We start from the raw sequence: 24,464 nt of genomic DNA, 5'->3' as shown, positions 1-24,464 counted from the left end.
GCCTGCAACTCTCGATTCTTCCTTTCCAACTGTGAGTGCATTTTGAATTTGGCTCTATTTTCTGTTGCTGCAGGGCAAAAGGAAAAAAGGTGCCAAATGCTAAAAGCACCAGATTCTACCAATATCTGGAAAGGAAGAATCTGGAGCAGGAAAAGCCAGAAGCTCATCTCCAGAAACCTGTACACTCTGCATGTTCACATTAAGCCAAATTAGCTGTGATTCCTGCATTGCATGGGGGGGGGGGGTAGGAGCAGATGGCCCTTTATGCCCCTCCCAACACTACAGTTCTTTGCTTCTATGTTTTGGCTTAGCATTGCATTCAAATCAGCTTGTGTTGTGAGAGTAGCCCACCTTCTATGCTCATCTGCAGGAATATTACACAAGCTCAACAGAGGGAACAGGACAGGCACACTTAGCTATGGCTTCCTGTGGATAAGTGCATAATGCTTAAGCCAGACCTTGCAGGGATCAGATGTGCAACCAGGGATGGTCAAATCTGCCAATTTCACTTTCTTTTTTTCTGTATTTAAGTTCAGTTTTCCAGACCAGTTTGCAATAAAAAAAAAGAGTCATCCTGAAAATTCATCAACATTTTAGCGCAAATTTTTCCTAATATACACTTTTTTGTATGCAATTTTGCCTAACACAATGCATTTTGGTATGTCATTTTCTCTAATATGTGCATTTTATACACACTTCACCCTAGTATATGCATTTATAATGCTTTTATACATGTTGGAAGTCATCCAGAAAGGCTGGGGCAACCCAGTCAGATGGGCGGGTACAAGTAAAATCATTCTCATTCTCATTCACACTCCTTGGCCAGAGAACGGCACTGCAGACTCCAGAGGTCTGCTAATTCCAAGGGATGCTGCGCTTCAGCTCTTCTCTTGTTCCAGAAAGTACATACAGTGGTACCTCAGGTCACAGACGCTTCAGGTTACAGACCTGAATATTACCTCAGGTTAAGAACTTTGCTTCAGGATGAGAACAGAAATCGTATTTGGTAACTTCAGCTTTGAGTGCAAACTGAATCAATTTCTCCCCAGGATTTCTTTGCAACAAACAGGAAATGCACTAGCTGGCTCAAGAGTACATTTTTGCTCCTCCATCTGCAACTATGATTCTATATAAAGCCTAACACAGGAAGTCTCTACAAAGCATAGCTATTTTCCTGCTAACATGAGTCAGAACTTCTAACATGTACTGGGTTTTGCATTCTGGTTGCATTTCTTAAGGACTTCAGCACAGATGTGACACTCCAAAAGGCTTGGCTACCTTTTCTGATTTTGCACATGGGAATTCATGAACACATGTTGTGACAAAGCGTAATTACAAGTTACAGTGGTACCTTGGTTTAAGAACAGCTTAGTTTATGAACAACTTGGATTAAGAACGCTGCAAACCCGGAAGTAGGTGTTTTGGTTTGTGAACTTTGCCTTGGAATAAGAACATGTTTCACTTCCTGTTGATTGTGTTCCATATGTAAACTGAATCCCCCACTGCTATGGGAAAGCATGCCTTGGTTTAAGAACAGACTTCCGGAGTGGATTAAGTTCATAAACCAAGGTACCACTGTATTGACCGTGTGAGTTTGAGTCAAGGCACCTTTGTTTCAATGGGGCAGAAGACAAGCAAAGGAGGCCCTGGATCTTCGGTGGAGAACCTCCTGGTCTTTCTGTGCAGCCCTGAGGACTCTCCGCTGGGCATGCCAGCTCCCCAGACCACCCGCTCCTCTACTGGCCCCGATCCCTAGGCTTTTACCCAGCTGGCATGTGTCCTTGAACTGGGACCATGCCTCAACTGAGGATGGATTGAGGATGTTTTTGGCAAAATGTTCTTGTTTAGTCAAGCCTACCTAGATATGTAAGCTTGACATGTATGTCATTTAATATTTGATATGTCATTTAACTAATAATAATGTACAAGTGACTCGCCACTTATGCAGGGGTAGCGTTTCGGGGACCCATGCACATAAGTGGGGTGTCCACTGCAATACATACAGCTTCCCCCCATAAGCCCTTGGAGTCTTTAAGAAATAGGGTATATTCACCTATTTACAGCTTCAGTCTGCATGGAGGAAGTGCAAGGTCATCTCCAGAGGGGCTTGTCCCTCAGAGCAGGGAAGCCCTGCAGTCCAAGGCATCTCTCCCAGCCAGCCAGCCAGCCAGCCTGCAGCCAGCCTACCCAAAGATGAAGCCCAGTCTTTCTTCTCCCATTCTTCTTCCCTGAACACCCTACTAAAAACTCTTTTCCTGTCATCTCACACCCAGTTACCCTGGCAACCTTCCAAGCTCCCAGTCTCTGTTCACACCTCAGGGCAAGAAGGGAGGACAGTTCTTTTGCATTACCAGTGGCCTCCATGGCCCTCTATTGTTCCTTAATGGCCCCTGCTTGGCCAGGCTGTTTGGCAGAGGCTAGCCCAGGAATTCCTCTGCAGCTGTTATTTCTCCCTTTACATCCCAAATGATCCAAATCCTGCCATTTATTAATTTCTAGGGTTTAGGTAGGCGATCCCCCTCCCAAATCTATGACAATACTGTACATTGGTGTGAAAAAGTCACATAATCATCAAAATTTTGCACCTTGTTTGTGTAACCACTGATTGTGTAACCACTATTAATTAAAATCAGAGGTACCGTATTTTTCACCCCATAAGGCGCACTGGCCCATAGGACGCACCTCGTTTTTTGGAGGGGAAATGAATAAAAAAAATTATCCCCCCCCCAGCAGCCCGAAGCACGGGGAGTGCTCTGCACCCCGCCCCGTGCTTCAGGCTGCTGGCTCCCACCCCAAGCCTCGCGCGCCCGGCGGGAGGTCCCGCCGGGCGCGCAAGGCTTGCGGATAGCTTCCTGAAGCGTGGAGAGGGAGAGGGGTCGGTGCGCACCGACCCCTCTCACTCTCCAGGCTTCAGCGAAAGCCTGCATTCGCCCCATAGGACGCACACACATTTCCCCTTCATTTTTGGAGGGGGAAAAGTGCATCCTATAGGGCGGAAAATACGGTACTTTGCAGTCATTGCTATCATATTACATTCAAAAGGACTTACTTGATTTCTGTTTGGCCTCCTGCCTTCCGAGCAATTTGAACCAGCTCCTTCCCGTACCGCTCTTCTGCTTGTGCCCTGCAAAAAGAGAAGAAAAAACTTCATTATTTGAAGTTCAAAGAGTACCAACGCCCATATATTTTGGGGTCTCTTGCCCTGACAGGCCTTGTACTGGTCAATATTTGGGTACATTAAAAACAAGCCTATCAAAGTAAGAAAAGGGAGGTGGTGCAAGCCAGTATTGGAAAGGGGCAGGTACACACCCCATAAATGAAGACAAAACTGAATGGGATTCTTGCAATAATTAAGAACTGATGCTGGGAGGGAGAAGCAGGTGGGATTTTCCCAAAAGGCCACATGGGCAATTGTGCTGCACAGCTGCAAAAGGCTCGCCCTTTGCAGAATTAAAGACATGCAGCGGACATGAGCCTTGTGATGTGAGCACTGTGCAACAGTTGCACGGCAAAGTGACACATCACAGTCACTGATAGTGCTACATGGTGATTGAGTTGCTTTTCTCTGACAATTTCAATTTCTTGTTAGAACTATTGGAGGAACAAAATCTGTCACAAGGGAGGTGCAAAATAATAAAAGTTCCAAGGCCATGGAAACAATTCTAATAGCTCAAGCAACATTGTGTTGTCTTGGTCATCTTCACAGCAACCCTGAAGAAGCAAGTCACTAATATTCCCAGTTTGCAGAGAAAGCCTAAGAAACAGCAATCTCTCCCACATCAAAGGAATTCAGTTCATATGCTCAAAGAAATAGTTTTTCGTCGTGGATGCGATGGCAGGACAGAGATGCGAAGCCGCAGCTGGTTGCATGGCAACATTTCCTAATCCAATGCACTGCCAAGTCCCACATGTCTACGCAAATTCATGGTGGCATTCTTTTCTTGTGAATCTGGTCTGGGACCGTAATACATTTCTGTCTTTCATTCTTTTCTTGTGCCCAGGGCTAGCAGGAATTACAAAACCCAAACAGCACTGAAGGCAGACTGCAAAGCAAGGTCACGTGTCCACATCACAAAATTGCCATGTTCCCCTTTGCCTGGTCACAGCTCTCTTTTTTACCTCCGGACTTAGAACTTGGAAACCCAAACAATCACCGTATGTTTTGCATGTCATGGCAGTCAGAGGAGAGCGTCTGCACAATTGTAACTGCTTGGGGAGGAGCTAGCCAACTAAACAGTCGTTTGCTTATTTTACTTGTATGATTGTTTGTTATGCTTTTTCAGGTCTATGTAGAATCTGAATCAAATTTAACTGAGAAAATGAGAAATTGAGAGAAACTGAAAATGACCCACCCCCCCTCACCTTCTCCAACCCGGCACCATCCAGATGTTGTACAGTGGACTACAATTCCCATCACCCCTGGCCATTGGCCATTCTGGCTAGGGTTGATGGGAACTGTGGTCCAAAACATGGAGGTCACCAGGTTAAGGAGGCTGGCCTCACCCCTTCACCGTCCCACAGCGTCGCCTCATTTGACCAGCTTCATGTCCTGGAGGTCACCCAAAAAACCCCCTAATGCCTCCCATATATTTTAGATGACAGCTCCCAACAGCTCCCGTCGGGAGGAACCAGAAGGATGATGGGGGAAGGCATCCCTTAAACCAGCCAAGTGAGCCACCCCCAAATTAGTTCCAGGGGCCCAGAGCCACTCAAACCCACCTGCGCTTCTCACTCTGCCTCCACCCACAGCAGGTTAACCACTCTGGCGCCTATGCGAAGCCACTGTTTCCACCAGGAGAAAGAAAACTTTGCTCACATGTTTTAAAATAGCTCTGGAGAGATGACAGGGGTCTGTGTCACTTGTGAGTGTATAATGATTCATTAGCAGGACACTGGGAGAGCCCATTTCACTCTCAGGGCTGTGTTCCTACAAAGGGGGGGGGGACAGAAGGGAGCACTGGGTGGGGAGACCACACTGCTTTCCTGAAGCTGAATGTTGGGCAGCTGAAAGACTTCTTCAGGCAGCACATAGTTACACTATGAAACTCCCTCCCTCCCTCCCCCAGGAGACAGGGGGGGCCACCAGCTGGGATGGCTTTAGAGAGGATTGGACAAGTTCATGGAGGAGAAGGCGATCAAGGGCTGCTAGCCAGGATGGCTCTGCTCTGCCTCCACAGTCAGAGGCAGCAATGCTGGAAACCGCAGGAGGGGAGACGGGGCTCTGGTTGTGGGTTTCACTTTGGCGCATCTGCTCAGCCGCTGTGAGAACAGGATGAGGATCTATATGTGCCACCGGCCTGATCCACCAGGCTTCCATTATTCTCTTCTCTTCCAAGTATATAAATATGCATTAGGAAAAATTCACAATTTTCATAATTCATCAGCATCTTAGCGTGACTTTTTCCTAATGCATACTTATATTTCTCTGCAGTTTTGCCTAATATCCACATTGTTGCCAAGCAGCTGTCACCTAATACAATGCACGTTTGCACGTTCCTCTTTAACAACACTTAGCCCCTGGACTTACTACTTCAGCCAAGAAATGTGCTAGGAAATTCAAAGAAGTGAACATTTTGAAGGATGTCATTGTTTCAGCAAGCACAGATATCAACTTTCATCCCCACTCAGAGGAGTGCAAGGCGACGTATGTGGCTCCCTGCTTCCCCATTTTCTTTCCCTTCTTCCCTTCCCTGTGAGGGAGGTTTCACTGTGGCCCTCTGCCAGAGATGGTAGTGCACTCATAGATTTGCACCAGCAGGACTAGCACCTTGAATTCATCCCAAAACCTAACCGGGAGCTGGATCATTAACCATTACTGTTGCATGTTTTCTCACTGGCTGAGTGGGGATTTGAACTCTGGCCTCCCAGGTCCTGGTCTGGCACTTTTAATCTCTACCCCACACTAGATCTCTCCAGCTCAGTGTCTTTGCTTGATTGCAACTCTCTCTCTCTCTCCTTCCTCCCTATTCAGCAAGGAACAGCAGGTGGAGGAGGAACATCTTAGTCTCTCCTTCCTCCAGCAACTTGCTCTGCTTCTGAGCTGGCCAGGAAGGAAGAGGTCTCTCTGCAGCCAGCCCAGAAACCAAGTGAGCTGCTGCAGGAGGGACAGAGTGTCCCACTACTACCCACCACAGAGCTGGAAGAAATCCCAAAGGTCATCTAGTCCACCCCCTGCAATGCAGTGGAGGAGAGTCCACCACTCTCTGAGGGTGTCCGTCCCACCATTGAATGAAGGTTACCACCGGCAAGTTCTTCGTAATGTTTAGCAATTTGCATCTATTGGTTTGGGTCGTCTCCTCTGGAGCAACAGAAACACGCCTGCTCCATCTTGGTCCACGGTGCGCCCAGGGCCCCAGCAGGGGCAGGGCAGCCAGTGTTCCTTCTCAATTACCCTTTTCAGTTACCTTTGTTTGATGAGGTCCTCCACATCCTTGCACATCTTCCTCCCATCCAGCAGTCGTTGTAGAAGTGCATCGTACCCAGCATGGACAGTGAATTCTTTACACTAGGAAATGGAAATTATGAATTCCAATTAGCCAAAACCATTCTACTACATAAACAACTAGATTAGTCAGTCTAGATCAGGTGGGGGATCTTAGCGCTGCACAGTCATTTCCAATGCAAGTTGCTATTGCTCAGCAGCTCACCAAGCGCTGCCCTTGGTTGCTCCCCTGGTGCTCTGGACAGTGAAAAGACCCACCGCCCTGGGGGAAAGGAGGACAGAGCAAAGAAAAATCACATCTCATGCAGGTTTAACATGCACAATTCCAGCCATAAATGGTTGAAGGCCAGCTGGTTGAAATGCCACAAGTTAAATGCAAGTTTAAAAGTTTCAGATGAATTTAATTTGTTTTGGTCTATTTTACTGTGGTTTTAACTTATTGTAGTTTTAAATTATGGTTGTACATTTTTTACTGATCATTTTATTGATTCATCTTTTTTGTAAGCCATTTTGAGGGTTTTTTCTGCAATCAAACAGTATATAAATTTCATGAAATAAAAAAATACATAGATAGAATGCAAGGAAGGCAGAGAGCTTGGGGGGGGGGGGCAGAAAAGGTCCAGGAGGCTGGGGGTGTTTGAGCAGAGGTGGTTCTAAGGGGTGGTGGGAAGATGTGATCATGCTGCACCCCAGAGCTACGCCATGTGCCAAGAGAGCATGGAAGCATCCTTACAAACGTGGTTGCGCTGTGTTGCTTTATGCAAGCAGCCAAGGGGATTCTTTTGGCTTGGAACAGAGGAATTAAATAAAATGAATCAGTATCGTGATGCAAATTCACAACTGATGTTCTCCGCTTCATCAAGTATAGCACTCTGTGTGTCCCAGTAGGTTTCATCCACCTCCCTGGGGGTAGCAGTGTCACGCAGGCAAGAGAATACGGATGCTCTTGGGTGTGAGTCCTGGCAGAACTGCTCCCTCCTTGGCAGCCTTTTCCACGTGGCCTGGGAGGGCAGGGTCCTGACTGACTCTAGCAGCAAAAGCTGAGGCTGCTGAAGAGGCCAGAGACCATCTTGACGGTCTCTTGGGGCAGACCCAGGTCTGACATTCTACAGCCACCATCCGCCATGAACCACCACTGGCAGGTGAAGGGGTTTGGGGCAAAGGCGCCTGTTCCTGGGGTGACCCAAAAGCAAATAATCACTTCCAGGGGTGGAAATTTCCCCAGACAATCTTACATTACCTTACAGGTCTAAAATACAGAAACAGCTGCTGCAGGATCCAAACACACGTGGGATGGGATGGGATGTATGGTTGAAAAGGAGAAGGAGTTCAACCGTTTCCACTGCCCCCAGCGGGAGATTTCCTCCATTTGCAAAAGGCAGCAAGGAAGGGATTTATTGGGATTACTGTAGGGAGAGAGGTGAAACTCTTCCTCTTTGCCCACCTTACTCCTAATCCTGCGTGGGCCTCGCATGGTGCCTATTTCCTTTTTAAAAAAATGCCCATTAAAGAGACAAAACAATGGATACACCTAGAGAGGGACACAATTGAAAATACCTGCGCCACAGCATACCCTCTCCTCCCAAACAAACTAAGGAAAATTCCCACAACACGTAACAGGTACACACAGACCACGCTCAAAGCATGGAAAGCAGAAATAGGCAAACTATCGCCAACCCCACTAATTCTCCTGGCGCACCACCCATTATTGCACCACACAGCACAAAACCTCCAGATAAAAACCTGGCAAACTTTTATCGCCTAATAGACTTATATAAAAATAAGAAACCTTTGTCAACACAAGAAATACAGGACAAACTAGAAGACTCCTAAATGCCCTGGTTAACACATCACCAATTACATGCCCTCTTAAATAATCCAGCAGTAAAATCAGCAGCAACTAGGCCCCTGACAACCTTTGAAAACCTCTTCCTAACAACAAAGGAACACGGCAAAGGGTTGGTATCCGCCGTATACAAAATATACAAAATACTACTCCAAAATACCATGTACCCCCTAGATGCAATCAAAAAAACAATGGGAGGATGACATAGGCTTAACCCCATAGGATTAACCCCACTCAGTGGACCAGAATATGGTCTAAACCCCCCTTTAAATCCATATCAACGAAAACGGAAGAACTCACTCTGAAACTCACCTACAGCTGGTGCCTAACAACAAGAAAATTAGCGCTAATATGCGTAGGAACCTCACCAAATGCTGGAGAGGGTGCACCTCCACAGGCACATACCTCCACATGTGGTGGGAATGTCCCAAAATCCAACTATTCTGGACAACAGCCATATGAGAAACAGCCTTACTAAAAAAATTAACAAATAAACTGAAACTGACACAGGGACAAATAGAAGAAGACGCCTTCACCCCGGTATGGCTCCCCTTTATCACATACACAGCTCAACAAGACAACAACAAGAATCCATCAACAGCATACAAATCAATCTGGCTAACCTGATCCAAAACACCCACCCACCCCACTCACACATGAAGACAAAGCTCACCACAGCCAATCACAAGCAAACAACCACACCCTAGGCCAACCCCAACCTCTCTCACCACCAAAGGAACACAAGTGAATAGCAGAGAACCTGCACAAGCGATGTTGACACAAAACCCCACACATACATTAAGTAAAATAGAAACATCGCCACCTGAGCCCACCCCCACCCATCTTCTCCCCCTTTTCTTCCTAATGTAACACTAATGTCTCAGCAAATGAAACTGATCTGTAAAATGTTACTTGAAAATAAATGCACATACTTTTGTAAACCAAGAAAATCTTCAATAAAAATACATTTTTTAAAAATGCCCGTTAAATGCCCTATCACTTTTAATGTCGCTTCTTGTTTGGCCCTATGACTTGTGGCTGAGTGGAGATTTGAACCTGGGTCTCCCTGGCCACACAGGCCTACCCTTCTCAAAAGGAGAGACAAAGGTTTCCAACTTCGCTGAAGCACAGGAGAAAAGTCAGGTCATGCAATGACCTAAAGAGATAGCCTAAAGAGATAGTATGTCACAGTCACAAAATTAATACATAAGGCAACTGGCTGTAAGAAAAGCAAAAAAAAAAAAAAAAAAAAGTTAAAAAACTCTCTCTCTCTCTATATATATATATATTCTAACCCTATCAAGTGGACCAGCAGCAACTGGTGTGGGTGGGGAAGGGAACAGCTGCCAAAGGCATATACAACTCTTCCTTTAAGGCTTTCTTTAAAAAATGGAATACATCCTAACTTGTCTCCAAAAGGATGGGGGGGGGGACACCTTCCAGGCCTCCTGGTGGAAAAGATCCCTAGAGAGGGGGCCACCAAAGGTAAGGCTGTGTCTCCAGCAGCCACCATCCTGTACTAAGCACATTTCCCTGAGAGGAAGCGCCAGGGAATTCATAGGACCTGCTTCTGAATAAACCTATGTAGGATTTGTGCTGCCGTTTCCAGATTTTGTGCTATAGATACAATGACAACACACCGGTAGAGTAGCACAGTGGATATTTCCCAGCCAACATTTAAAAAGAAAACGGATTGCACCATGGTGTAAAATGCCTTTCAGAGCATCTTTTTTCAACCCCCCCCCTCCATAACTGAATAAGCAAACCTACAGTTGTGTTCGCCATCTCTCGAGTGTTCTGCCACATGGCTGGAGACGGACAGCCTGGAGGGCTCTGGGCCTTCTGGAACAGGCTGCTGGAGGGAGCAGCTGCTGGTGCTGCTGGCGCTGGTGTGCCAAATGGTCACAGCCACGTTGCCCGTCCCCTTCTGAGGCTGCCTTTGAATCATCAGATTCAAGACAGGGCTCAGCCACTGTCAGGTTTTCCCACCAGGGAAATTACACTGGATTTTAGAATACAGGAAGATGAAAAACTGTATTGCAACAAGTCAGATAATCGGCTAATTAGCACAGGGTCATAAGAATATATAGGAAGCGGGTGGTGTTGTGGTCTAAACCACTGAGCCACTGGGCTTGTTGATCAGAAGGTTGGCAGTTCAAATTCCCATGATGGTGGTGAGCTCCTGTTGCTCTGTCCCAGCTCCTGCCAACCTAGCAGTTTGAAAGCACACCAGTGCAAGTAGATGAATAGGTAACACTGCGGCAGGAAGGTAAATGGCATTTCCGTGTTTTCTGCCACTCATCACGGTGTCCCATTGTGCCAGAAGCAGTTTAGTCCTGCTGGTCACATGACCCAGAAAGCTGTCTGTGGGCAAACACTGGCTTCCTCAGTCTGAAGCGAGATGAGCGCCACACTCCATAGTTGCCTTTGACTGGACTTAACCATCCAGCGGTCCTTTACCTTAACCCAGGCATAGGCAAACTTGACCCTTCAGATGTTTTGGGACTACAACTCCCATCACCCCTAGCTAACAGGACCAGTGATGGGAACTGTAGTCTCAAAACATCTGGAGGGCCGAGTTTACCTATTCCTGCCTTAACTCATAAGAACATGAGAAGAGCCTTCTGGATCAGGCCCAGAAGGGGGGGCCATCTAGTTCAGCATGCTGTTCTCAATGTGGTCAGCCGGATGCCCCCCGTGGAAACCCACAAGCAGGACTTAAGCACAGGAGCCCCCTCCCTTCCTGTGGCTCCCAGGAACAGGCATGCAGAAGCATTGCTGTCTGAGTAGCCATTAATAGCCCTCTTCTCCATGAACATGTCCATTCATGTTGGTGGCCATCCCTGCCTCCCGTGGGAGTGAGTTCCACAGGATATCCGCCATCCGCCTGACCCCGCATCTCCAGGAGCCGTAGCCAGCGCAGGTATTGGAAGGACTTGGGAGCAGCACAGGCCCACACAGAAAGGCACCTACACCAAGACAGACCTGCTGGTTCGCATAACACAGCATGGTCTCCACTGACTGACTGTGGTCATCGAGGGTTTCAGGGTCTCTCCCGGAGCTACCTGGAGATGCTGGGGAATGAATCTGGGACCTTCTGTATACAAAATAAATGCTCTACCCCTGAACCATGGCCCTTCCCCTGCCAACGGGATGTCAGAGAAGTCAGACCACCACAGCAAAAACGGAAAGATTACTTTCCTAGTTCAAAGAATACAGCACGGAAAGTAGATCGTCATAAAGGTGGAAAGTTAGATTTCCTGTTTAGCAGCCTTTTTTTTTAAAAAAAAGAGCATTTCCTTCTTACCAAATGCTTTCACTTGCTATGTAAGTCACCTGACGTGGGCTGGGCAGGTACAGAAACAACTAACCGTAAGAAACAGTGCACAGAATGTCCATGGTGTCTCTTGCACATTGCAATCATGTTTTTATTTATTTAATTACAGGCACCTGCATTTTAGAAAGACCACAGTAAAGCAGTTAGGTTTTGCTGGGGGGGGGGGGATTTCTGTTGCTTCTGGTAGAAGCTTTTTTCAAAGCCAAATTTGCATCACAAGAAAGGCGGGCCAGTACAGATTTTCATTGCAGTTATGATGGTTAAAGTCCCTGTTATGAATGGGGGGGGCAGATTCCCCCATAATTCCTGGTCCCCCCCCCAGATCCCCCCCATAAGTTCTAGAGTTAGTAAATGTAGGGGATTGAATGCTTGCCGTCTTCACCCAGGTGTGAGACAGCTGAGCAGTGCAGAAATGCAGCCTGAATCACCTGGGGAGAAGAACCATCCTGTAACACAAAGGAAGGTGCCTAGTTGGTTTTTAAAAATCAATTCTATTAAGAGTTTTCAACATACAATACAATAAAAGCCAAACTAATCTAAAGAAGATAAATAGGACAGAAGCAAGAATAAGCAAAAGAAGAAAATAAAAAAGAAGAGAAGAAGAAAACTAAAAATAAAATAAAATAAAAACCAGGTCCACTATTACAATTATATCATAACCCTTATTCCACACACAGAAGAGTGAGCCATCCCAGCTCTCACCTGGGAGCTTCCCCCTCTTCCCCCAGTCTCCCACCCTGAGAGATCCTCTCTATCATCTGGTGGCTCTGATGGTGTTTCCTGCTTGGCAGGGGGTTGGACTCGATGGCCCTTGTGGTCTCTTCCAACTCTATGATTCTATGATTCATCCATCACCTTCCTGGAAGCATCTTCATCAATCCAAGATAGGAAACTTCAAAAAACGAAGCATAGATATAGATAGACTTAACTGAGAGAAAACAAGAATTAAAGAAAACAGAAAAACAAAATAAGAAGAGAAACAAAAGAAAAGAAAAGAGGATCTTCTGATTCTCTCTGCTGCTGATTATGTATATGACAATTATGCAAAATATTCAAAGTATGCCAGGATACCATCTAGCTGCATTAATATCCAGCCTTTTCTCAGTCTGCTAGGTGTTGTTTTCTCAGTCTCCAGTCCCCCAGGCATCTCAAATTTGCCGTTTTCCACTCAAAAAGTCCAAAAGTAGCTCTTCAGTTATTATTATGTGACCAAAATAGTCCTTCTGTGGTCCAATATGATGAATTTCTCCCCAGGTTCTCTAACAAATCTTAATAGTGTAATAGTCTGTACTTATTTGCTTGTGTCTTCATTAAACCATAGTCAGTTCCTTATATTCCAGTCCCATTTCCTGTTGGTCCTGCTTTATCCTGATTTAAAGAAAAAAGGAAAAACCCTTCTTCCATTCTTTTCCAAACCAATCACTGAGAGCTTAGAGGCTTTTTCTTCCATGTTTTCTTCAGTTTCTGCCCTCGGCCCTTTCTCTCTCTGCCTCATCTCTGCCATCTCCGATTGCCTCTTAAACCCCTTCCTTTCTCCTCTTTCCATCCTCCCATCCACTCCAGCTCCTGCTGCTGTCCCATCCTCAGGCAGAAGTCAATCCGCATCTTTCCCCACAGCTCCTGTGCATTCTGTAGTCTGACAGAGATCAGATCTAACTTCCCTTAAAGTTCTGCGCACCTCGGATCTTAACTCTGCCAGCTGTTCATCTGGGAGGCTTTGTAGGATATCAACGACTGGAGAAGCATCTGGTGTTGGCTTTGCCACATTGGGTTTTGCTAAGCTCCCCCTTGGGAGAAGTTCCACTTCCAGGAACTTGCCTCTGCTTGCACATTCCTTCCTCTTAAGAACCTCTGTTTCATTTTCGCAGCCAACACAGCACGTACAAGACAGAGATTTATAGGCTGTCTAAATTGAAAATGTAAAGCAGATTCAGAGCTATCTTATCAGTTAATAATAATAATAAATTAATTTTTATTTATATCCCGCCCTCTCCAGCCGAAGCCAGGCTCAGGGCGGCTAACAACAATAAAATTAATTCAAATCAATTTGATGGCAACCATTGGGCTAGAGTTCTGTGAAGATTGCTAAAGGAGGGAGTCAGGCTGTGCCCTGGCCAAAGGCCTGGTGGAACAGCTGTCTTGCAGGCCCTGTGGAAAGATGTCAAGTCCCGCAGGGCCCTAGTCTCTTGTGGCAGAGCATTCCACCAGATCGGAGCCACAGCCGAAAAAGCCCTGGCTCTGGTTGAGGCCAGCCTAACCTCTCTGTGGCCTGGGACCTCCAAGATGTTTGAAGATTGTAAGTTCCTCTGTGGGACATACCAGGAGAGGCGGTCCCGTAGGTACGAGGGTCCTAGGCCGTATAGGGCTTTAAAGGTTAAAACCAGCACCTTAAACCTGATCCTGTACTCCACCGGGAGCCAGTGCAGCTGGTATAGCACTGGGTGAATGTGATCTCGCAGCGAGGACCCAGTAAGGAGTCTCACTGCAGAATTCTGCACCCGCTGGAGTTTCTGGGTCAGTCTGAAGGGCAGCCCCACGTAGAGCGAGTTACAATAATCCAGTCTGGAGGTGACCGTCGCATGGATCACAGTGGCTAGGTCAGGGCGAGAGAGATAAGGAGCCAACTGCTTAGCATGGCGGAGATGAAAAAATGCCGCCTTTGTTATAGCTGCAATCTGCACCTCCATGGAGAGGGAGGTATCGAAGATTACACCCAAACTCTTAACAGACGGTGCTGGCACTAATTGCACCCCCGCAAGAGATGGGAGTTGCCCCCCCCATCCCATATTGTCCCGACCCAACCAAAGGACCTCTGTCTTGGAAGGATTTAACTTCAACCAGCTTCCCCGTAACCATCCAGCCACAGCTTCCAAACATCTGGTCAGTGTGTCTGGGGCCGAGTCAGGATGGCCATCCATCAACAGATAGAGTTGGGCGTCATTGGCATACTGATGGCAGCCCAGCCCAAAACTCTGGACAAGCAGGGCGAGGGGGTGCATAAAGATGTTGAAAAGCATCGGGGAGAGGATTGCACCCTGAGGCACTCCACACACCAAGGAGTGGCGCGATGACAGTTGCCCCCCCCAGCACCACCCTCTGTCCCCGACCAGAGAGAAACGAGCGCAGCCATTGAAGGACTGTGCCCTGGATCCCCACGTCGGTAAGGCGGTGGTCCAGGAGTTCGTGATCGACCAAGTCAAAGGCTGCTGACAGGTCTAGAAGAATCAGCAGCCCGACACGCCTTGATCCAGCTGCCTGCGGAGATCATCTGTTAGGGCGACCAGAGCCGTCTCGGTCCCATGACCAGCGCAGAAGCCAAATTGGAATGGATCCAGGGCCAATGTTTCATCCAGAAACTCACCAAGCTGTTCAGCAACCGCTCTCTCAATCACCTAACCGAGGAATGCAAGATTCGAAACCAGGTAGTAATTGGATAGATCTAAGGGATCTAATGATGCTTTCTTTAAGAGCGGACACACCACTGCCTCCTTCAATTCCCCTGGGAATGTCCTGGTGCCTAGGGATGATTGATGATATCCCCCAGGGGGGCCCGCACCTCGTCTGGACACGCTCTAATCAGCCAGGACAGGCACAAGTCAAAAGGACTGGTGGTGGGCTTTCCAGCTCGGAGGAATCTGTCCACATCGACTGGGGATATCTGGTCAAAGTGGTCGAATACTGGACCCGAGGACAGTCGAGGGGCCTCCTGTTTCGTTATTGTATCCAAATTGGCAGGGAGGTCACGGCGGAGCAACAGGACCTTCTCCGCAAAAAAGCTCGCAAATGCCTCACAGCTGTGTGTCAAATTGTTATTTAAATTTGGCTGTCCCTCCAGGGACGTTATAGACCTTTATAGATAGTAAATAATTGCACCAGGAGAGATAGCGGATGCAATGGAGGTCGAGAAGTAAGACTTCTTAGCGGCCTTCACTGCCATCTCGTAGGTTTTCATAAAAACCCTATAAGATGTTCTTGAGGCTCCGTCACGGGCACTCCGCCATACTTGCTCTAGCCATCTGAGGTCCCGCTTCATTTTCCAGAGCTCCTCAGTAAACCAGGGAGCCCGGTTTCTGTGGGATCGCAGAGGGTGCTTAGGTGCGATCTCATCGATGGCTGCTAGGAGCTGGGTATTCCAGCCCTCAACAAGCTCAGTCAATGAGTCACCAAGGGGAGCAAGGTCCCGCAAGGCTTGATGGAATCTATCAGGGTCCATCAGCCTCTGCGGGCGAGCCCAAATCGGCTCGCCACCTAAGCAGGGTGGGGGTGGAAAGTCAATCCTGGCTTTCAGAGCGTAGTGATCAGACCATGGCACCTTCATTGAAGGAGACATGATCACATCTATACCTACGCCAAAGATCAAATCCAGTGTGTGGCCTGCTTGATGTGTGGGGCCCGAAACAAATTGGGAGAGCCCTAGTGTCACCATGGAAGACACCAGGTCCAGAGCCTGTGAGGAGGGTGGCATCAGCGTGGATGTTGAAGTTCCCCAATACCAATAGGTTAGGGAACTCCAAGGCCCAGCCAGCCAGAGCCTCCAGCAGGCCTGACAGGGTGGCTGCTGGTGCGCTAGGTGGCCGGTACACCAGCCAGACAGCCAAGCTCTCCTCGGAGCCCCACACTAGGCCAACACATTCAATGCCGGGGATTGATGGCGATGGTAGAGCCCTGAAAGAACAATCTTCCCAGATTAATAATGCCACCCCTCCCCCCCCGACCCACAGTCCGCGACTGGTGGAGAACGGAGAAACCCGGGGGCGCCATCTCTCGTAAGGTAACTGTTGCCCCTTCGCGCACCCAGATCTCCGTCACACAAGCCAGGTTGACCCCCTGCGAGGTAAATAAATCTTTCAGGGTGGCGGTTTTGTTGCCAATAGACCTGGCATTGCACAGCACCAGTGACACCCTACCCTCGTCCCTCGGGACGGGGCGCAGATTGGAAGGGGTACAAGCATATCCGTATCTCGGTCCCCTTCGCCGATAACATCTGCCCCCACCACCATACCTCCCTCGCCCCTCCACGGTAGCAATCCCAAGCCTCATACTAGCCTCCATTGATGGCAATTGGTGTTATTCTTTCCTAGCCTAGTTGTTCTACTTATAGTATCAACAACTCAATAATTCTAATTAGTCGAGTAGAACAAGCCAGCTAACCTCAGCTACCTCTCTGATTATATGAAACTATTATGTTCTTTATCAGCCTACTATTATAATATTAGACAAACCAATTAATAAAATTAAAAAATAACCTCCAAAACATTCCACAGCTAAACAGAACTACCATATAACGTACATAAAAGAAGAAAAAACACCTAAATAACAGGAGAACAACAATCAAGCATCTCACAGTAAAGGTAAAGGTACCCTTGCCTGTACGGGCCAGTCTTGACAGACTCTAGGGTTGTGCGCCCATCTCACTCAAGAGGCCAGGGGCCAGCGCTGTCCGGAGACACTTCCGGGTCACGTGGCCAGCGTGACATCGCTGCTCTGGCGAGCCAGAGCCGCACACGGAAACGCCGTTTACCTTTCCGCTAGTAAGCGGTCCCTATTTATCTACTTGCACCCGAGAGTGCTTTCGAACTGCTAGGTTGGCAGGCGCTGGGACCGAGCAACGGGAGCGCACCCCGCCGCGGGGATTCGAACCGCCGACCTTTCGATCGGCAAGCCCTAGGCGCTGAGGCTTTTACCCACAGCGCCACCCGCGTCCCACTCACAGTCCCATCTCACAGTAAGCAAGCAAAAACTTAAATATTATCATGAAACAAAGGACTAAAACAAATGGCAAAGGAAGGGGGGAGGGGGAAAGGGGGGGAAAAGGTTCTTGTAGCAGACGAAGTTCTTGTAGCATCATGCGCCAGCTCAAGTCTGCTCAAATGATCTCTGAATCTGCCAACCTGAACAACCAGGCGACATCGGGGGATGGGCATAGGAAGGCGGGGCAGGATCAGTAAATGCCCTGTTTGATGTCAGTGCTGTGCCCGATGGTCTTGGGCAACTATTCTCTCAAAGAATAGTTGTATTCTTTCGAAGTCGCCAGTAATTAATTTAAACCTTTTGGTTTATTTTCTAGCCTGTTAACCAGTGTTTTTTCAGCCCCCAGCAGCCCACCTATTCTTTGGTGCTAATTAACTGACAGATAGAAAATCCAATTAGTATTTACTTCTAGTCTTAAAGGTAAAGGGACCCCTGACTGTTAGGTCCAGTCACAAACGACTAGGTTTTCAGCGCTCATCTCGCTCTATAGGCCGAGGGAGCCGGGGTACAGCTTCCGGGTCATGTGGCCAGCATGTCTAAGCCTCTTCTAGCGAACCAGAGCAGCACACAGAAATGCCGTTTACCTTCCCACCAGAGCGGTACCTATTTATCTACTTGCACTTTGACGTGTTTTCGAACTGCTAGGTTGTCAGGAGCTGGGACAGAGCAATGGGAGCTCACCCCGTTGCGGGGATTTGAACCACCAACCTTCTGATCGGCAAGCCCAAGAAGCTCAGTGGTTTAGACCGCAGCGCCACCCACGTCCCACTTCTAGTCTCAGAATAGTTAAAAGAATGAGGTTTGCTGACCTAACGCCCTAATTTAAGGGCCATTGTGTGGTGCATGTTCCTTCCTTGAGATGTTCCTCCACCCCTGAAAACGTCTGTCTCTGGCATGATGAATGTCTCCTTCTGAAGACATGTGAGGTTTATCCCTGAACTCCCTTATCTCAAAAGGGAGTTTTGGTATACCTTGGTTTCTTAATCAATACATTTCATCTCTGTATAAGCAGTCGATGACCAGTCCACCATCTTTCCTCCCCAGAGGTCCACAAACAATTAACTTTTGTGGTTTTGTGAGACCCTCCTCCCATGAGAGGAAGATGATCAGAGATGGAGGTCAAGGTTAGAATTTCAGTGTCCAATGATATAAGCTGGGAGAGGGGAGGTTGCTGGGAGGCATGATGTCACCGTAGGAATAAAAGGGGTTTAGAGGAACAGGAGGAGAATTCCATGCAGGGCTGGCTGGGAAAGGCTGCATGCAGAGACCAGGGAGCCTGGCTGTTTACTGCTCTGGGCCCAAGCAGGCTGTATCTATGAGGGGAGCAACAAGAGACGCTCTTGGGGTGGAATGCTCTGCACCCCCTGCACCTAAACTCAGGTGTAAATATGTGTAAATAAACCATTTTTCTAAAAGACACTGCCGTCTCCACTGTGCCTTAATCCATAGGAACACAAACCCTGGTTACGTGCCAAGACCCCTGGAATCTTGCACCTGCTCAGCAGAGACAGGGGTAAAGCCCCCTTCCCTGTATATTGCCATCCTGATAAAAACCACACCTTCCCCACTGCTGCCTCTGTAGCTAAATAAAACAGAAAATGAAGATGCGGCTGCAAGAGATGCAATGAGAAGCACGTATAGTTAGGCCCATAGAGAATAAAAGTTTGAGAAGAGGTTTAAGGCATGGCTGCAGAAAGAAGTTCTTGTGAGATTTCCCGACATAACCACACTTGGGACCCTATGTGCTCTCGGGGCAGCAAGGGCCTTGCCATTTGCTGTTCTGACACAACAACATGTATTGGGCCAGCCCTGTGGTGAGGAAGTTGCCAGGGTACGTCCACACACCATGACCTGTAGCTCCTAACTGGACATGATAGCCTGGAAGGCAAATTCTGAAAAATGTCCCTGCTTCTGGGACACCCACAAACCAAAAGTCTTCTCCTGTGATAGCAGAGTGTGAGGGCCAATCCATAGGCAAAGTGGAGTAGAAACATAGCCTGAAGCCCCCTACATCCAGAAACAAGAGGCCATTCATCATGTTAGATAGATCAGTGCTCCTCAAACTTGGGTCTCCAGATGTTCTCAGACTACAGCTCCCATCATCCCCAGCCAGCTTAGCCAAATGGTTATGGATAATAGGAGCGGTAGTCCAACATCTGGGGATACAAGCTTGAGGAACCATGGGCTGGATTTACCCTCCAGATTCAGAGGCAGTATATCACTGAATGTCAGTACTGGCGAGCAAGAGGAGCAGAGGGCTGTTTCCTCCATGACGCATTTGCTGGTTTCCTAAGGCATCTGGCTGGACCACGACATCACAGGGGGCTGCATCCAATGGACCTTTGGTCTGACGGAGGAGGGCTCTTCATGCCCTTATTTTTAGAAACAACCCCCACCAACTGGGAAAGGTCAAGATATTCAAGGGTGACACCTGAGCACCAGGGTGGGGCAACCTTTGCATAATAACATTCAGGTTTTGCATAAGACACTCTCTGTGTGGTGCCATGAGCATCCCCTCCACCCAAATAAAAGCGGCACTAGCAAAGTTGTATATCTAACACAAAAAGCACCACGTAAGAATAGAAACATGAGCTGTCGACAGCAATGAACATTAGACCCATGTTCTGCCAGCATCCCCAAGAAAGAAGTTAGTCGTTCAAAATTTTTTAAAAATTAAACATTTAGGAGTTCATTTCCTTCTCTCTTTTTTAGCAATTAAAAGTTTGAAATAAGTGATTCTTTTAAGTATAGTACAAGTGGACCCTAGAAGTCCCTTACCTTTTGACTGTGAGGATTCAGGTGTCCTAAAGAGGCCCCTTCCGCAGTTTCCTGTGGTAACCAGTTTGCAAACGTGCCCCGAAAACCTTCCTAATGTACTGAACCAAACTTGCAGGCAAAATTGTGAGAGTGCGGCACCAGGTCAATTCAGACCCCGCAGCCAGCCAGTGTTGCCTCTTTATCTCCATGAAGGTGAAAATCAAGATGTTGGCACTTACCCAGAAGGCGTCTTTGAACTGCAGGTGTGTCATGAGGAGCTGCTGAAAGGTCCCCTTTGGGCAGGCTTCCCCACAGCACCAAAAGTTTGACGGAGAGGAACCCAGTTGGCTCCGGCTGCCAAGTACACGGAAGCCGAAAGAGGAATGCTCTCTTTTGCAGCTTGCAAAACAGCTCTGGGCGGTTTAAGGAAGCTGAGTGTGAAATGACTTGCTACTCCGAAGGAGAAAGCACACCCCAAACCTCACAGGTCTCCCCTTCCTCTTTCCCTCCTCTTGCCCCACCCCTGTGCTCTGCTATCAACCTCACTTCAGTTCTGGCAAATGGTGAGTATTGAAATGAGGAAGCAAAAAAACACCCTATCATCTGTGTGCAAATGAGGCAGGTTTTTTTGGGGGGGGGGTTAGTGACAAGATTAGCTACACCCCAGAAAGCCAAAGTGTTGTCTGATCAATGGACAAAGCTACAAACTCTGGGAAGAAAACTGAGAGCAGGCCCATTCTGTTGACCACGGAGGCTGCATTTCTTGGTGCAAAGCAGTTTGCGTGTGTTTTTGGTAATCTTTTGTGCTGGGCTCAAATCATACCCACAGGAAGCAGACCTGTGACATTGCAGGCTCAGCAGTTGCTGCAATAACAGAAGTATTTTCCAATTCTCATAAAAATTAAGGAAATGGGTAGATGGCACTTGCTTCAGCTTAGCCTATTTGGATCAATATGCAGCTTTTGGATGTGCTGTGTTCATTCATTGCAGCTGTGAATATGAATGAAGTGGTAGCACACAAGGAACGTCCCTGGAATACTAATAGAGAGTCTTCTCCCATCAATATCACTGGGCGAGAAGTTTTAAAATGTGACATTTCAGTCGCTGTTTGCAGACGGACCCGAGAACCATCATTTCCTCTGTTATGCCATTTGCAGATAAAACGTAGCAGAGGTTGCTTTTTGCCTGGCTATTTAGCTGGCGAGCACTTTCTTCAAATGAAATGGCAAACATTTTCACTGTTGCTAAGCTGGAAACAAAGAGCAGAAGAGAGTTAGATGCTCAGTAGAACAAAGAAACTTCCAAAGTATCTTCAAAGGGAAATGTAATTCAATGTACAAAATACATGCCCATTAAGAAGCAGCTCTTGAAGTAGTTAATGATGAGCTTTCAATATAACAAGCAGTGCTCTGAACTGGGCTCAGAAATGCACTAGAAACCAGAACAGCTTAAGCAGGAACAAAATCAGATGCTCTGAAAAGCCAGAAGTGCCTGCATGTGTCAAAATCGCTGTAGTGGCTTCCATCAGAGAATCAGGGCCAGAACTAGAGATCTTTGCCTCTGGGACAAACAACATGAAACATGCCCCTAAGCCAAGCCTGCATTTTGCAATGTAAAATATTAACAACAGTTGTAATACCATGACAAACAACAAGAATATATTATTTAAATATGTATTTTAATGTATACCGTAGATCAAGAAAGGTACTGCTCAGTCCATGAGGATGCCTGCGTGGTTAATGAGCAGAGTAAAAATGCTATCAGATGCAAGGAGGCTTCCTTTAGAAAATGGAAGCCTTATCCAATTGAGGAGAACAGAAAGGAGCACAAATTTTGGCAAAAATGCAAGCAGGCAATAAGGGATGCTCCGCATGCTTCATCCTAGTTTTGGCCCTTCTCCGTGTTACGGTTTTGAGCTGAAAACTCATTTTGCGGTGCCTGGGTTATGCTGGAGAGAAGGACCAGCTGGATACCACGCCTGTGCTTCAGAGGGACTAGAAGTGGGGGCATCACATGCTCTGCAAGTTGCACCCCAGAATCCCTCACTGAGCAGGGGTGAGGATGCGCACCACAGTGACTGCTGAGCCCCCAGCACTATCACAGATGCCAGAAATCTCTGTGCACTACGTGGCACTTAGAGCCAGCCCAAGACTGGGGGGAAGAATCCAAGCAGAACATAAACCTGCCTCATCAGTTGTATTATTCCCTGCCTCTCATGAACTTTAACAAGACCACCTTCCCATTTGTAAGCACATTATATGCATATAAATTGCTCTAAATCAAAGTGCTCAGTTTCACTAGTGGAGGCTGGATTGACTCAGGGGTGCCCTCCAGAGGTGGCTGGACCACAATTTCTATCAGCCTCAGTCAGCAAAACCCAATGGTTGGGGGCGGGGGTAGAATTCTAATCCGGGCATAGGCAAACTCGGCCCTCCAGATGTTTTGGGACTACAGTGCCCATCATCCCTGACCACTGGTCCTGTTAGCTAGGGATGATGGGGGTTCTAGTCCCAAAACATCTGGAGGGCTGAGTTTGCCTATGCAAACTAACAGTATCTGGAGTGGTTCTAATCTAACAGTATCTGGAGTGGACTGCATTGACTACCCTGGCATGAACTGAGTATCAGTCATGGGGGACAATAAGGAATTGCCTCCACACCAATACTTTGCACCCTGACTCCAATTTGTGGGCCTTGTGATTTCGAGTGAAAACAAAGTCAATTCCACAAGCTTGAAGTCCGACCACCCTCCTTTTCCACAGCACATCCCATTCTCCAAATTGCTTGTGCCAATTGCAGTGGGAGAAGCAGCAGGAAAAGTTGTGCCTTGGAGGGAGAGATGCTGGCTTCAAGAAGCCAGTCTCATCTGTGAATATACAGTGGTACCTCGGGTTAAGTACTTAATTCGTTCCAGAGGTCCGTTCTTAACCTGAAACTGTTCTTACCCTGAAGCACCACTTTAGCTAATGGGGCCTCCTGCTGCCGCCACACGATTTCTGTTCTCATCCTGAAGCAAAGTTCTTAACCCGAGGTACTATTTCTGGGTTAGCGGAGTCTGTAACCTGAAGCATCTGTAACCCGAGGTACCACTGTATATTCTTCTAATCTCACTCTGTCCTATTGTCCATCCCATTCCCTAAGCAGGAAAAGCCAGCGGGGATGGGGGCTGCCTTGGCCTGGGGGAACCTCTGCCAACCTTGCCCCCTCCAGAGATGTTCTGGACTGCAGTTCCTGTGATGCTACAGCTGAGTCCTAGTCCAGAATATCTGGAGGACAGTGGCAAAGGCTGGTCTAGGGCGTAGCAAATATTTTTCTATTCCAGACCAGCCTGAAAGGCCTGTTGCTTCACCTGCAAATGGAGGGGTGGAGGCTGTTAAGAGAGGAGAGCTTATTCCTCTAGCAGCCAGTCATGCAAACCCACTTCCTCCAGTGTCACTCCAATGAAATCAATGAGTCTATTCAGCAGTGCCTGCGAGCCTTATCTACTGGCAGCTCCTGAAATAAGGAACTGGGCTGTTTCTTCCCATCTTACAGCTGTAACAAAATGGAGCAAGCAGAATTTGCTAATCCACATAAAACAGCAGCTGCTGCCTCTGCTGCCACCCTGTCCCCATTCACTCCCTTCTCCTTTCCGTGAGTATTCCACCGCAGACGTGGCTGGGCACCCGTGGAGAGCCCAGGCTGAGCACCAGAACTCCCTGCCGAGGATCCTCTTGCTGCTGCCCTTCTCTCTCGCTCCAGCCTAGAAGCAGGCCACATTCACAGGTGCTTACCATGACCATGCAAATAGGCTGGCTCCCCAAAGAGACCACACCTGCTTTGCTGTTCCCTGGGCTTTTTAAGTCAGTGCAGGATGGCAGCTAAGTGAAGGCAATAAGGTAGGAAGAGCCTGCAGCAGCTAGACTGGGGACTGGGACTGGCCGCCGGGACCAGTGGTGTAGCATGGGGGCCCCCGGGTGCATCTTCTGGAGGGGGTGTGACTAGGCACCCCACAACAGGCTCCCACCAGAGCCTGGCTCCGGGATGCAAGTGAGCTGCTGAAGCATCTTCTTCACACCCAGCCACAGCTCCACTCGTCCCAGCCCCCTCCCAGCTCCTGGGGTCCCAGGCGGGGGCAGGGGTACACGGAGGGTGCCTGGTGGTGGCTGGGGGTGTTGGCTCCCTGAATATTGGGGGGTGCTGGGCCCTCTGCCTCAAACTATTGAGGGGGCTAAAGCCCCCTGCGCCCCCTATGCCCAGCACCGCTGTACCAGTATAAAGGGAAGTTGCAGGTCTAATTCTGGTCTCACCAGAATTGTGCTGGGCCTGCTTGGACTCTGGAGAACCAGACTT

At 48.0% G+C, this 24,464-nt stretch overlaps 2 protein-coding genes across 3 annotated transcripts in view; both read right to left on the bottom strand.

Annotated features, from left to right (window-relative positions):
• The window catches only part of PSTPIP1 (proline-serine-threonine phosphatase interacting protein 1), a 50,605-nt gene extending 29,986 nt beyond the window's left edge, over positions 1 to 20,619 (bottom strand). Inside the window, exons 1-3 of one of the 2 annotated variants that reach the window (XM_083399107.1) lie at positions 20,373 to 20,619; positions 6,405 to 6,505; positions 3,050 to 3,124 (exon numbers count right to left, since the gene is read on the bottom strand). In XM_083399107.1, coding sequence (XP_083255233.1) covers positions 3,050 to 3,124; positions 6,405 to 6,505; positions 20,373 to 20,405 — 209 coding nt within the window. In that variant the 5' untranslated portion in view covers positions 20,406 to 20,619. Of the gene's footprint in view, positions 1 to 3,049; positions 3,125 to 6,404; positions 6,506 to 10,058; positions 10,176 to 20,372 lie in introns of those variants that run through there. The other variant, XM_083399106.1, reaches the window with a different exon arrangement.
• LOC310657902 (uncharacterized protein) overlaps positions 1 to 24,464 on the bottom strand; it is a 139,095-nt gene that overhangs the window by 1,444 nt on the left and 113,187 nt on the right. The gene's annotated exons all lie outside the window — the stretch shown is intronic.

Source organism: Podarcis tiliguerta (assembly GCF_965153285.1).
Source record: "Podarcis tiliguerta genome assembly, chromosome: 9".
In the NCBI taxonomy this organism is placed as follows: Eukaryota; Metazoa; Chordata; class Lepidosauria; order Squamata; family Lacertidae; genus Podarcis; species Podarcis tiliguerta.
This window is presented reverse-complemented; position numbering and strand designations above follow the sequence as displayed.